The 15693-nt window shown below is 41.3% G+C and overlaps 1 protein-coding gene across 2 annotated transcripts in view; it reads right to left on the bottom strand.

The window, feature by feature from the left end:
- Positions 1 to 15693, bottom strand: part of KDM1A (lysine demethylase 1A) — a 47228-nt gene that overhangs the window by 6510 nt on the left and 25025 nt on the right. For both annotated transcript variants that reach the window (XM_064471121.1, XM_064471122.1), the window contains 9 exons: positions 13107 to 13249; positions 12484 to 12574; positions 11614 to 11748; positions 10246 to 10319; positions 9442 to 9553; positions 8916 to 9048; positions 7955 to 8142; positions 7370 to 7484; positions 2853 to 2980 (listed from right to left, as the gene is read on the bottom strand). In XM_064471121.1, coding sequence (XP_064327191.1) covers positions 2853 to 2980; positions 7370 to 7484; positions 7955 to 8142; positions 8916 to 9048; positions 9442 to 9553; positions 10246 to 10319; positions 11614 to 11748; positions 12484 to 12574; positions 13107 to 13249 — 1119 coding nt within the window. The remainder of the gene's footprint in view (positions 1 to 2852; positions 2981 to 7369; positions 7485 to 7954; positions 8143 to 8915; positions 9049 to 9441; positions 9554 to 10245; positions 10320 to 11613; positions 11749 to 12483; positions 12575 to 13106; positions 13250 to 15693) is intronic.

The raw sequence follows: 15693 nt of genomic DNA on the forward strand, positions 1-15693 counted from the left end.
TTGCAAGAATAAAAGACACAAAGCCCTTAGGCCAATGTTAATGGCGGGACTCCAAGTTCATATTCCATGACAACACATACCAAGGTACAAAACTTGTCTTTGGTGGCAATACCTTAATGCTTTCCAGTATTACCAGAACCCACTGCACATAGCTTTTGCACTAGAACTCAGACTTTGTAGTCAGCTGTACAGGCACACTGTGTACTGTTTGCTCTTTTCCTTCCCCCATTATCAACATAACAACAGTGCACACTTCCTACTCCTTTACCTTCTTTCAAGCCACAGCTTATCTGAACAGATCTTCTGATTTGACTGTGATATAGACCTATATAAGGTCTGTAACTTATCTGGGAAAATGACTGCATGAAGGGCACCTGCACCAACACCTACAGGGAAAGGCTGTGCATGTTATCTACCTGGGCTTTAGTAAAGCCTCTGACGCTGTCTCTCACAGCACCCTCCTAGAGAAGCTGGCAGCCAGTGGCTTGGACAGGTGTACTCTTCACTGGGTAAAAAACTGGCTGGATGCTGAGCCCAGAGAGCTGTGGTGATCAGAGCTAAATCCATCTGGTGGCCGGTCACAAGCCAGGTTCCCCAGGGCTCAGTGTTGGGGCTGGTTCTGTTTAGTATATTTATCGATATATACGACAAGGGGATTGAAGGCACCCTCAGTAAGTTTGCAGACGACATCAGGTTGGGCAGGAGTGTCAACATGCTTGAGGGCAGGAAGGCTCTGCAGAGGGACCTGGACAGGCTGGACCAATAGGCCAAGGTCAGTTGTGTGAGGTTTAACAAGGCCAAGTGCCGGGTCCTGCCCTTGGGTCACACCAACCCAGGCCTGGGGCAGAGGGGCTGGGAAGTGCCCGGCGGAGAAGGCCCTGGGGGTGCGGGCTGACAGCCGGCTGGGCATGAGCCAGCAGTGCCCGGGTGGCCAAGGAGGCCACCAGCCCCCGGGCTTGTGTCAGCACTGGTGTGGCCAGCAGGAGCCGGGCAGGGATGGGGCCCCTGTGCTCGGCCCTGGGGAGGCCCCACCTCGAATGCTGGGCTCAGGTTTGGGCCCCTCGGGACAAGAAGGGCCTGGAGGGGCTGGAGCGTGTCCAGAGAAGGGCAGCGGGGCTGGGGCAGGGTCTGGAGCACAAGTGTGCTGGGGGGCGGCTGAGGGGGCTGGGGGGGTTTAGCCAGGAGAAGAGGAGGCTGAGGGGAGCCCTTCTCGCTCTCTGCAGCTGCCTGAGAGGGGCTGGAGTGTGCGTGGGGTGTCAGTCTCTTCTCCAAGTAACAAGTGACAGGATGAGAGGAAACGGCCTCAAGTTGTGTCAGGGGAGGTTTAGTTTGGATATTAGGGAAAATTTCTTTCCTGAAAGAGTGGTCAGGCCCTGGCACAGGCTGCCCAGAGAGGTGAGGGAGTCACCATCCCTGGGGGTGTTAAAAACCACATAGACGTGGCATGTCAGGACATGGTTTAGGACACCTGGGAGTGTTGGGTTGACAGTTGGACTTGATGATCCTAGAGGTCTTTTCCAACCTAAATGATTCTATGATTCTATATTTTTCCAGTCCATCTGGTTTGCCAAGGTAGTGGTCATGATGAAGGATAATCCACTGAAAGATGCAACAGTGAGAGCATGACCAGGACTCAAACCAGTATCACTCTAAGACGTAACAGCAGCCAAGAGAAAATGGGATGTATTCATAACCTTGCAGACAGAACATTGAAAAGTGATGGGTGTCAAGCTTAAAATCGCCTGGACTCCATTGAAATGTGTTACTGAGTTTTAACAGGAATCATAACTTGTAAAAGTGCAACCATCAAGACAGGAGCCTCATCTTCTTGGGCCTAAAGATGTTTCATGGAATTGTTTATGCTTGAACAGACATTCCCATAAAGGAAGAGAAAGGGCCTCTATCTAGCGAGGGTGTTATCCAGAAACCATCCAGCAGGCACCATACCACATCACGGCAAGGGAAGTCTCCTGGACTCCAACACCAACAGATCTGAGACGACCTCTCTGAGGCTGGCCTCAGCTGCAGTACGTTTGATGCCTTCTGCTGAGTCTGCGGAAAGGCCAGAGGACTGGGGCCATGTGCCAAGGTATAAGGCACCACTGGGGGTTGCAGACCACACCCCCCGATGGAGCAGAGCTATTTATTTACAACCAATGCCATTTGCAAGAACTGCTTCCACATTGCCTGTTGGGAGAACAGGCCAAGTATTCAGCTAAGTCACACACACTGTCAGTTGAACAGCTATAAGACTTCTCAAATCGATGCCCTAAGTACATAAGCTTTTATTTTGAGTAATATTTAAGTATTTTCTAAACTCCCCCTTCACTAACCATTCCTTTTACACTTAGCATGCCTCAATACCCTTTGACTAGCTGCACAGGGAACTGATCCAGATGAAATATTGCCTTCAATCCCTTCCTCCCCCTTCAGTTATTTTCCAGCCAAACCAGTTTCTTTGTGGAGTTCATTGGTCAAGAGCTTTACTGTACTTTAGAGAAGGTGCAGAACATGGCAGGGAGTACCTATGCACTGCTCTCAGTAGCCATGGACAGCTCTGCTGTAACCCCAGAAATGTAAAAGATAGAATATTAACTAAAGCTCTGGAAAAGCTCAAGTCTTACTCAGACTTAGAAAATCTTTTCTCCACGCCACCCCCAACCAAACCAACCACCAAAAAAACCAAACCCCCAAAGAACCCCCCAAAAACCCCAAACAGCCCTTCCTCCCAAAAACCCCTGAACAACCAAAAGGTGGTACATACACCAAACAGCTCAATACTGCAGCCAAGCTACTGCTGTGGTACACTCTGAAATGCAGAGAAGTTACCCCAATACACTGTCTGGACTAACCTGTGGCACAGCACTGCTACCAAATATGCCTTTGAGGATGGCAAGGCACCGTCCAACGATGACATCATCACTGATATTTTCCATGATCCCTGCTGCTTCGCCTGCTACCAAGGCCAACAAAATCGGTGCTGGGGGTGGGAGGGAGGAGAGAGAAAACACAATTTAGTTATTGAAATTGAACATTTTCATCAGACAATTTGGACTCGAATAGGCATGGATCTGCAGCTAAGTTTTGAGGTTAAAAACTAAACAAACCCAACAAAAATAGTCCTGAATCTTCCACCATCATATCAAATTACCAAAAGGAAAATTAATTAATATATGCTATGGTTAGAATTATCAAAAGATCTGATGCATTAAAAATTAAATACACACATTAGGAAGTACAGCATGCAGAAGAGAAGAAAGGTTTTCTTTAGTGAAGACACCACTTGTTTGACGTCAGATTTAAGTCATCTGTGCTACATTTAAGGGACTTAATACCTTCTGAGCAATCTCATTTAGGTACAATTAACATCAGCATAGCAGTTAAGTTACCTGCATAAGTACTTTACTCATACAAAGTATTTAGATTTCTTCATTACCAGTGCACATTCACTTTAACTCATCTCAATGGGGTGGAAACTATGAACAGTAGAACGATATCCAGGAAAGCAGCAATTCTGAGAAGAATTCAGAATTCAAATGGACAGATATCACATAACTCAGCTGCCCATTTGATGCTGTGGTGAAGATTGTTCATGTGACTACAGGATTTAAAAGCAAATACATGAGGTCATTTTACCTCTGACCAGCTATGGTAGGACTAAGCATACATTTTTGGTAGTCACAAATTCAAGGAAAAGCATAGGTAAGTACTGAAGACCTACCAGAATAACCCAATGGCAAGAAACATGCATTTACAAGAAGTGACTCAGACCCAAGCACTGTTATTTAATGAAAACTCCTTCAGTTGATCTTCTTCCTCCCGGAGATATTAATAAACTCCTAAATTTAGCAAAGGAAATACTACAGCTAGAAATAGATGTCAAGCACATTGAAATGGGAAATAAAGTCCTTGTTAAAAACTTAGCTTTAACTTTTGTACAGGTTTCCAAAGTGATGAGTGACTTCCTTATATCCTGGAATATATGTGGATGATCTGATACACTTTCCCGTCAAGTTACTGCTCCGTAAAGCAAACTGGCTAAAGTTCCGTTGTGATATACAGGCTGGAAGACCCAATATATTCTGGTTAAAACCAAAAGTCTTTGAAATTCTGAAGAAGTTAGACCAGTAAGGCTGTTGTTAGTACGAAGATAATTACACTACTCAAGCTACAATTCCAACACTTCAATACACGGGACCTCTGGGACTAGAAGCAGTTTATTAAAGAAAAAAGATACAGGATTGCTCCTCTAGCTAAACTCCATTTTCTGAAAGATCAAGCCTAGTCTTTTAAACAATTGAAGGAAGAGCAAAAAAGTGGCTTCCTGTCATCCACAGGCATTGGGATTTTTTTTTTTTTTTTTTTGTAATTTCAGCAGCAAAGTTTTTCCTAGTTTGCCATCCTTGACACAGTGAGTTCCCTGAACTTATTCAGTCAACATACTACTTCTTGATGGAACAGCTACATACTCAAAATGCAGCTTCCAGTGAGTTTGTTCACGGAAACTTGTATTCAGGCAACCCCAAAATATTTTATGGAAATCCTGCCTTTCCAGGCACAAGACCCTGTTTTGTAAGCATTTATCCAGGCCTGAAAATGTTTCTATTCAGTCAGCTGGATTAGTTCAGAACAGTAACAGAAAGCCAAAACGTTGTAGCAGAACAGTGACTATTTCGCTACACAAACACCGAAGTGCCACTCAGAAAAGTTTCTTGCATGATGAGCATGTGTCACTGCTCCACAAAAAATTCTCTCCTTGAGGCAGTGATGTTTCCCAGACCTTGCTACCAAACAACAAGCAGAGGACGTGGTTTAGCCAGAGATCAGCGAGTACGCACAGAACTGTGACAAAGGGCCTCACCTTTTTCATCACATGTCTCTAGGAAAAACAGAAGAGCCAGGCAAGAAAACAGAGACTGAAATGTCACTGCACTTCCAGAAAACAGCGTTTCTGCCCTGTGCTGATGCAGTTTCTCCATCTTGAAGGATGTCCCCACAGCTACAACAGTAATCCAACAGCACAGCAGAGCACGAGGCACAGGTTTACTCAGCAGTCATCACCTGAACTAGACTTAAACCACTGGGAGGATTCATGTCTGAGCTACGACAGCTCACCAGTAGCAGTACAGACGTGTGCAGTCTTTCCATCCAAGTTTCACTCCACTCTCCTGTCTTTAAACACTTCTCAGAGACCAGCTGGCTCTGCCAACAGAAGACCTTTAAAGAACTTCCACAGAACTGATACAGCATGTGCTGTGATAATTTCAGTTTATCTGTTTCTGGATTAATAACTGTTCTCCAATCTGTTCATTTTAAATAGCGTCTGCCCAAAATGCTCTGGCTACAGAAATACAGAATATGACAGAAATAAATAACAGCTTCACAAGTTCAGTCAGGTCTGCTTCAATATTTCACAGCATAATCATGTTAACTGCTACCTAACTATCCATGAGAAATAGTAATTAGTTTTTTCAATTTCACCTGACTTTAGCATAGGAATTTATTGCATTTCTATTTTATTTCTATGTGCTCTGCCAATTTTCATGAGAAGGAAGGTTTTGCATCTAGCAGCAAAACCCTGTATATGAGAGTCTTTCCATCTAAACCAAAACCCCGACACTACTTAAGCATGCAGTAGAGCCATCTTAAAGCCACAAAAGCAGACACGAACAGCCTTGTTATCCGAGGCTCATTACTTGTATTTCTCCATTAAAGTCTTATCAACCATTTTAACAATTCACACCCTAGAAAGACATGTTCCTTGCACAGCAATTTTCTCCAGTTAAAAGAAAAACCTGGTCTGCCCACGGTAGAGTGGAAGAAAACCCACTGGCACTTTAAATAGTCATCTGCAAGAAAAGTAACTCATTTAATAGTGCTCACCTTTGCTTTTAGCATGATAAATGGCAATGAACAAAACCAGTATGCTTACTGAAAATAGCTTCTGACAACCTCTTGTGGCAGACACCAGCTGCAGATAAAACAAAACTAACGGCGAAGTCCAGCTGTAGAAAAAGGCAGAGCAATACCTTTTGCCTACTTAAGCATTTTTTAAAGAGTTCTAAATTTATCTGTCAGTCCGAGACCTGTGGTCTACAGTCATAGCCACTTTGCTGCTCAAAACAGGAAACGAGGTCATCCATTCAACAAACTGGAGACACCACAGCTTGCTTTCCTCCAGGGCACGCTGCATCTTAACCATACGGATGGGCCAGCAGCTCATCAAGCTGGAATGGTAATGCTCAGCAAGAGGAACAGAGCGATCACCAAGCCGCTAGTCTGCTCCACTGAAATCTGTGCCCCGTACTCTGTAAAAGTTCTGAAGTGCCCCCCTGAGAAATCGAAGCAGGATAACCTATGAGCACCGAGTTCTGAAAATCAGCCACGTAAGAGAACACACAAGTCAACAGCACCCCTTATACCTGAAAAAAATGTAATTTATCTTGGTTAGTTCCTAGACACTTAAGTTTGAAATTCTGGGCAGCAAAGTCACCTGTCCCTGAAAGGACTTGAGGTTGCAGATGAAAGGGGCCCATCTACAGTTATCAAATCAACGCAGATTAGGCAGACAGCCCCATGAAACAGGTCTGGCTTCAAACTGTCAGTTCAACTTGAAAAATATCCGGGAAGATGAGGTTTTCAAAACTCAGACTAGTGGATGCTAGTCCCAGTTGAATGAGAGGCTTAGTTGAAGAGGGGAAGAGCTCAAATAACGGTCTAAGTGGCCAGATAGAAACTTAATTTCAAAGAGACTTTATGAACTAGGAAATGGCTTTTAATTCAGAAATGCTGCAGAGACAAGCCACCCTTTTCTTGGAGAACCCAATACATCCTCCTGAAAAAGCAGATACTTGACTAACACTAATCTTAGGCAAACAGAACACATTATTTGTTGTATTTCTGAAGCACTATATGAATGTGTTAGATTAGTTCTTTGGGTTTTTTCTTAATGCGGCACAGTAATAATCAAAAAAGTTAAGTCTTTCAGAACACCAGTGGCAACTAAATAGATGCTTAATAGAAGCAACCAAGATAACACTCAGTAAGTCACAGGACAACTTCACCAAGATGCAAGACAATAAAGTAGTCTATAAAAATGCGTTACTACTGTAACAACAGGTAGCAATGCAATTTAACCGACGTAGCCTGGAATTCAGCATTAGTGAACCCATACTCATCCATGTTCTGCCCTAATTTTACTACAGAATTGTTTGCAATTCAGTGGTGCTCTCTGCTTCCATTTGTCTTCCTACAAATACTACCTTCTTGTATCCATATGCGAACACATAACATTTTAAAAAGCACTCTTTTCTAGATCTGAAACTACACAAATAAGACACCAGCAGAAGTGGACATGCACCACAGCTACCTTTGTACAGGTTCCAAAAGAGAAAGAGTTCTCCTCTGCTTGCAGTAGTGCTACCAACATGACCAAACAAATTGACACTTGGATCCCAGAAGACACGATCAAAACACAAAACAACCTAGAAACAAAAAGAATCAAGAGTTGGGAAGAGCACACAGGAAAAATAAAAGACGATTACACTCATTGGTGTTTATCACTGGAAAAGTCAACAAAGGAAAATCTGGCGAATATATACTGCATGTACATAATACATTAAGTGTATACCTATACTGCCTTCCATCGGTTAGTACGCTCTCTAGTTTACAAATTTACTGGTTAACAAGCTACATATTAATTCAACCTCCTTCTGAAATTTAGTTCTGAAGTTTAGTTTAAAAGTGGGAAGTAGAGAAGAGGTCCTTACAGTTCTTCAGATAATTTTCAGCATCAAAATCAAGCAAAACAGCAGTGAAAAACACACTCTTCCTCTCGTCCACCACACACATCCCATACACATTTCAGATGTATTGAACCCAGCGCAACCCCTGCTAGTTCACTGTCTGTTCACCGTTCGACTGTCTGCTGCAGTTCCCCCAACGACCAAGTCACCTTGTTAAGGTTGCCGAAACCCATACGCTGCACTGCAGAAGTTTTCCACTCGGGCAGAGGGGGCACGAACTGTACTGCTGGAGGCTGCTGTTTCAACACTCCCAAGGGAAGAGTACACAGCACAGCATCACACTTGTAAATGAAAGTCTGGCTAGTAGATCGGGTATTTACAGCTATCACTTCACAGCCTGGAAAGGGCAGAGAAAAACAATCATTTAATAGGCCAGGATGCAACAGACTGGATTAAAAATTAAAGGAACTACCATAAAAACATATCCACGGCAGAAAACATTTTGTTTCATTAAAGCTATGGAGCCAGCTTTACACTAACTGTTACTTAACTTGTAGGCAAGTCAACTTACCAGCCACATAGCTCAAGTCCAGAAAGTGTAATTTACACAACATATGAAAATGGCCTAAAGGTTCATCTAGGCCAGGGAATTATATTTAAATATATGCAAAAATAAATAGCAAGTAGAGACTGAGCCTCTTATTGTGTTGCTCTCCCAGCTGACAGTTTCCCAAGCCCAATGTTTTGAAGCACAACAAAAAGATATATTCCTTCCATTTGTTTGAGTCCATACTACATTCGTTTATACTTGTAATACCAGATCCTGCGGCACCAAGCCTTAAGCATCCCAGACTTCTTACTCCAAAACACTTCAATCAATGAAGAAACGGGAGAATGAATGTGATCTTGTGAATCAGTAAATGCAACTGCAAAGGATGATGTCAAACCAGCCACAGAAATAAGCAAAGAACATCAAAGATTAATAAATCTCTAACAGCTTCCTACGCAATTAATCACAATAAGAAATGTGTCTGTTTATCTAACCCAGAACATATAACGGGAGGGTTTTTACAAGATCAGTCTTCACATCTGCTTCTAGAAACACTGAAATATTATTTCTATGGTCATATTCCCTCAGAGCAGTTTTCCAGAGGAGGCAGTTTCATTTACCTGATGCTGTATAGCGAACCTGTCGAACTGCTGTGTTTAATTTAATATCCAACCCTTCTGCCAAAGCTACAGGCACACAGGAATATCCATTCCTCACAGTCAAGTGACTGCCTGTGAATTCAAAGTCATCATCCTAAAACGAAGATGCATAAAAAGCAGGCATTTATAATGAAATCACATAATTCAACAGAAAATACTCAGCAACTCTACACAATGGCAAAACTTTTTCAAAAACTTTTTCTCAAAGAGTGAGTTGAATAGATTTGAACCCCTTTCTGTGTATTAGTCAAGTAGTAAGCGTAGGAACTTCCAGTAGACAGTATTATCACAGATTGTTTTGGCACTACTAACAAAACACCGTCTGAAATTTCATCAGCAAATAACAATCATGTAAGAGCTCAATATGTGCATAAAAAGCAGGCAGCACTTAGGAGTTTAGAAACTGTTAACATAGAGAAGCTTCCATGAGAATGAACTTAAGCTTAAGTTTCTAGTGTATTACTCCATGAATATATTAATTAGCTACCTGGTCCCAGTGCTTCAACGAAAGTGTAGACAGGGGTGTAGCATTAGCAAATTCTAGGTTTGCAAAATGCCAGTCGAGTATCTGCCTGTCTCTTGATGACAGATAAACATCGCTAGAAAAAAAAGGAAAAAAAAGGTAATAAATTTAGTTTGCTGGAGTAGGATGTCACAAATGCATTACTTTTGAAAATGTATTCACCATCTTTTTTGTTTGAGACCCTCCTTTGTGGAGAAATAAAGAAGTTAAAAAGAACACAAGCAGATTCTGTTTCAAAGATTTGGACCTCCTTCATGAGAGCCGAGTATCAAAAAATGGCAAATTCACGTTTTCAAAGTAGAGTTCATGTAAAATATTCTAAGTGAAGCTAGAAACTTAACTTTAGAAATAAAAAACAGTTAAGGAAATAATAGCTTATGTAGCATATATAAAGACGACGACTAAAAGCCTAGTCTAATGACACAGAGCACAAAATAATAATACTTTACCAAAATAAGCAGGATCGGTATGCTACCATTATCGACTGGGATTGTAAATCTCAAAGTACCTGAGATGTGGCACTGGTTACAGTAAGGAGTTCTACTGCAATGCATCCCAGCTAAGAACCATTTTTTTAATCCGAGTCACCTCTAAACATGAGGAAGATTGGTTCTAAAAGAGAGGGAGCTTAAACTTCCTGTTTGTACCTTCCCAACGCCTTGAGTTACCAGAACTAAAAGAAAGCTTACCATAGCGTTTACAAACTCAGTGAGAAGTAGTAAAAAACCTGCCTTCCTGAGCGTTTATTTTTATAGTTTGTATCTTTACCTTGGTGGATTGGCTTCAAGTTCTTGTAACTTCTCTTCCAGCTTTCCTTGTGTTTCTGCCAATTCATCATACTCCTAATAAGATTAAAAGCTAACATTAAAATCAGCTGACATGTAAAAGGACTTGAAGGCTTCATATAGCATCACATGACCTGATCTCAAGAGAAATCAGTGGAAGATGCAGGGTTTTAGTGGAACCTAAATCAAGCTCTTTAAACGTTTAATCCAGCATTTTGCCCTCCTGCTGTTCAAATATACGGAAGTCTATGCCACACTGCAAGAAAGATTAGCATGCCAGTATTTCAAGAATGTAAGCACTTAGATCTGAAGAGCATGAAGTTCTAGTCTTCCATTCTATTACAGTCCCACTCTATTACAGTCCTGGTATTTTAAGGGTCCCTGTGGTACTAAGACCTTTTTCCATATTGCACAAAATGTTATTTCTATTCTTCTTTCTCTCTTAAGAGGCTGTAGTTAATATTGAACACAGGGTTTTCCAAAGCAGTAGCAGTCATGCAAAAGGCAAAAACATGATCTAATTCAAGCTGCTTTCAGAATTTTTTTTAAATTATTGAACATCAGTAGAACTAGGTATAAAGGCAACAACCATTTTCCTTCAAGGCAGAATAATTTGCAGTGCCCAGTAATACTGACAAGAGCACAAAGCTGTTCACTGTTGACAAAATAGAAGACCTACTACTTATGTATACACAAACACATTGAGCATCCAAATAAAGGTACATATCTTCTTTTGAACAAGTAGCTGAAAAACAGTCCTTGATTCTGTCTGACCTGGGTTAGGCAAGGTGTCTGTCACTATCATAGAAAGAAGTTTTTAAGGCTTCCATTTTAAGGCATACTTCTACATCAAGATACACACAGAGGAGGGGAGACTAACTCTGCCTGTCAAGATAGAGCTCCGTAAATGGTAATCTTTGGATAGAAAGAAGTCTCTTACCCAGGAAACCATGTTTTTTTATCTTAGAGAAAGAGCATATCTCTTCAAATACAGATTTTTTTTTTCCAGACTATGGTGAGACCCAGCAGTACTGAAGACCAAGTCTGACCTAAAATTTAGCCTTCAAAACATTAAATGCTGTCTGACATGAGCCAGCACAGATTGTTACCTAAAATTAAGCCTTCAACATGTCAACATAGTCTCCATCAGGACCCATGAAAGACAGATACCTAAAGGTACCTAATGCAGCCCTGTTATTGGTATTACAACCCAGAGTTACCATCAATCACATCCTCGAGAGTGCTGGATCGGAGTGAGGGATGTGGAAACATTTATATTGGCTAATTTTATCTGGCTGCTGAAATCCTCAGAAACCACTGACTTAGGTGCTGCATGGATGTCATCCTTCACCTTGCAAAGCGCAGTCAGATCTCTGTGTTTGCTTTTCACAAGAAACTCCGCTGTAATATCCCGAGGTGGCTTCACTTCTGATGCTTCCTTATACTGTTGATGAAGTTCTTTAATCTTCTCTTTTAAATTCACCATCTTTTTCAGGTGGAGTAGGAAAAGGGAGAAAGGAGAAAAAAAAACCAAATCAAGATGAGGGAAGGTAGATTTCATGCAAGTTACTATGTAAAATGGATATTCATCTCAAGCTATTCCATTCAGATTTCCTGGTTTTGGCAGATACTACTTATATGCAATTCTACCTCCAAGAAACCACAATAAATGCCAACAACCCCAAACCAACATGGCTTAAACCCAACATCATTGATTTCTTACAAATATGTTGCAAGGAACTTTGGATATGAGAGCTGTCCTCAGACGTTTTCAATTTGAGAAAACTTACACAGAGAAGTAAACATGTCATCTACCACAACCAAAAACATTTTAAGAAGGCCTAAAACACTGTTTCCTACACTACAAATCAGATTTTTGATAAAGACAATAAACATTTAAAAATAACTCCCCAAAGCTTCAGTCATTATCAACACCTCTAAAGGCAGCTATGACACAACACTGCTTATCAGGTCTGTCCTCTCCCTTTCTTTTCACATATTTATGTTTTACAGTCTTCCGCCTACCACTTATGTGCTCCTCCTCAAAAACAGAGATTCCTTTGACTTAACAGTGCTTCTAGGCAGATCTTAAATGAACAGATATGTTTAAGAACAGCATTAATGGCAACGTTCTGATATTTTTCCATGGAAGTTTTTGTGCATTTTGCCACTTTCTGAGGAACACAATGCTATCGTCTTTTTCTAAATGTCATCAGCTGACCTTGTTAAGAAGATCTTTCAACTCCTCCTGTGTTTTCACAATTTTTTTCCAGTGCTCGATCTGCTCATCCTTCACATGCTTCTCCTGCAATCTGGAAAAGGTAAGAAGTGAGAGTCAGTTCAGTGAAAATCCTAGTGGTACTGAGAAAGCTCATTATCACAATCTAATTAGTGTAACACAGTAAAAGCACGTCATGGGGTATTTTAGTAAATCCTCACATAGCAATTGGAAAATTAATACAAGTTTCTATAAAAAAGGGATACTTGACTAGCTAAAAAGTGAGTACCTACTATTATTAAAAGGATTATTACAGATGCCATTAGCTTTCAAGTAGCATAAGCGGGCTGTATGCATACCAATTCATACTTAGTCAATATTCCACTACCAGTTACTGCAGTAGTGATTTTCAGGAAGCTTTCAAGAAAAGATGTCTGCTCCTTTAACCATCTTTGGCATATTTTGCTTCAATAAACAAGAGACACACAAACAAGACCTCAGCAGAGACCAAACAGCTGGATCAAGTGGGAAATGCTTACCCTAGGAGCATCACAATTGTTTTAGGTGTCTTTTGGAAAATCCTCCACAAAACAGGAAAGTCTACCACGAAGAGAGAAGTCACTTACTGTATGACAACCTCCAGAGCCTGACCTAGGGAGACAGGCTTGTTATTGAGAACATTAAAATCCAGCTGATGACTGAGATAGGAGGTGGCTTCCAGCAGACGGTTAAATTCTTGCTCCACCATTTCATCTTTCTCTTTTGGAACCTAGGAGTCAAAATAACAAACTTTCTTCTTAATAACCTATTCATAAATAAAAAAGACAAATATAGATCACCAAAGTTCAAAGCCACAGAGACAAGACACTCAAGTAGTAGAGAGAAAATTTTAAAAGAAACCAGAGCAATGACATAGATTACCTCCTCTAGTGCAGTCTGAATTCACAACACCTTATAACAAACTCAAAATGCTACCATTCCCCAAATCAGATGAATAAGAAAGGCAGGGTGCAGATAAATTCTTAGAGCAGCGCTCAAAACAACAGGTATCACATGCCCTAAACTATAGCGACACTTTAAGAGTACAACAAAAAAGTAGCAGAGAATAGCCCTTGTACAAAGAAATTTAGTACCCTTAGCTCTCTCAAATGGTCAGACACCAAGGTCTGTACAACATAGTCACTTTACCAGGATGTCCGGCCAAAGAGCTACAAGAAGACCAGGCAAATCACGATGACAACTGACTTTCTTGCATGGGGAAAGCAAACCAATTTATGGGCACATGAAGATTTCCTTACTGGAAGGTACGTTCATCAAAGCTCCAGAAGCTTGCCAATGAGACGAAAGACCACTCTGAAGGTAGGATGGCTCTATGCAATCATGAAGCTTCAGAAGGCTCGGCATAGCTCAGTGAAGTAACAAGGAGACAGTAACTTATCTTTTGGAGTGGTCAGCATGACTAGAATATAGACTAGACTATTTCAGTTGGAAGGGACCTACAACAATCATCTAGTCCCACGGCCCGACCACTTCAGGGCTGGCCACAAACCTCCCCTGGCGCAGCTTTGAACCATTCCCACGCATCCCATCACTGGATCCCAGGGAGAAAAGATCAGCTCCTCCCTCTCCACTTCTCAGGAGTGATGGTATCTGACCGTCCTGAAGATATTAATTTAGATAGTGTGTGCTGCTGCCAGTGTGGAAATAGCAGTTAGGTGATGACAGCTGCATGTGCTGGAAAGAGCAAACATCACATGGTATTAACATCCGTTAATCTGTTCATCTACATTAAACAAAGGATAGAGAGAAAACACGGATGGGTGTAAAAGAAAGATCAGCATGAGGAGGAGAAAAAAGTATACACTTCAGAAAGACTGGGAAAGCTCTTGGATGATTGCTAACCAGAACAAGAGCTTGAGAGGTACTGTTAACAGTGCTAAACCTATCCCTGTGATTCTATCACATGGCTCTTCTCCAATTGTTGTTCACCCCTAACTCAAAGCACACCCTGTGTCGACAGGGAAGTTATATCAGCATCTCATTGCTCTAATTAGGATTCCTCTTCCGCTTTGCAGCTGGCTACTCTAAGCATTCATTCTTGTGTCAATGGTTATCTTCTAGCTCTGTAGATCTTTCTTGTCTGGCATTTTCCCAGACTGAAACACTGAGGTTCACAATTAATAGCCATACTTCATCTCTGAGTACACATCACAAGTATAACAAGGCAACTCTTCCAACTGCCTACACTAAGATGTTGATTCTTCCACCATCCTTGCAGTAAAATGTCTTAGAATCCTAAACTGTTCTGCAGGTAGTCTCTCCCTGGAGACTTTCTGCGTCATGAAATGGATTTTCCTTTTTCTGATGGATCTACCTTTTTGAGAGAATCTTTAAGAATGAAGATATCTCCCCCTGCCCCACAGCTGCCAAAGATTAGTGACTCACCTACTCTGCAATCAGTGCAGAGTTCTCCTTTTTTCTTATTACTGAAATTCTCCTCTCACTCAAGGTTATTATGTCTCTAAAATTACCTCATTTTTGACACTACTATATTCGATCCTATATCCACTATTTAGTTCTCAAGATCATGCATGTTTAAAACATGGTGAAAGTTTTGTGATAGTGTCAGCTCAAAGACTGGAATGTTATATGCAACAGCACTATAAAAGACACAGATTATACGATGACCAGAACATTCTAAAGATTATTCTTTTTAACTATATAGGAGGATATTTCAAACTTTCCCTATACTTACCTCCGATCTTGTCCAATGGGCTGTTTCAAGATGTAGAAGCATGCTTACATTTCTGCTCATTCATTTGTGTAAAAATCTAAAATCTACCCAAGACCTGTATCACCTTCCCTGATGGATACCGCTCGCCTTCAGAAGTACATGCTGAAACCACCTCTTTAGCCAGATCTGTACTTACGATTCTTCTATGCCACCCTCTCTAGTTAGCTGCTGCCAGTCACACTTGATAACAATTACATTACTCTGTAGCTATGTAACAATGTAACTTGTACCTATTATATTTAAAAAGATTTGGGGTTTATACTACCTAGAACATGTATTTCAGAGTTAGGAAACTCTTCTCCTGTACCAGAAAGCTTCAGCAACGCTACTGAGCACAGCAAAGCTATAAGGAAAGCTTCAAATGGCAGCTCCCCAGTGCAAACTTTTTTGTCACGTTCCAGCGATACATCCACACTGAC

This window comes from Phalacrocorax carbo, chromosome 22, assembly GCF_963921805.1.
Source record: "Phalacrocorax carbo chromosome 22, bPhaCar2.1, whole genome shotgun sequence".
Lineage (NCBI taxonomy): Eukaryota > Metazoa > Chordata > Aves > Suliformes > Phalacrocoracidae > Phalacrocorax > Phalacrocorax carbo.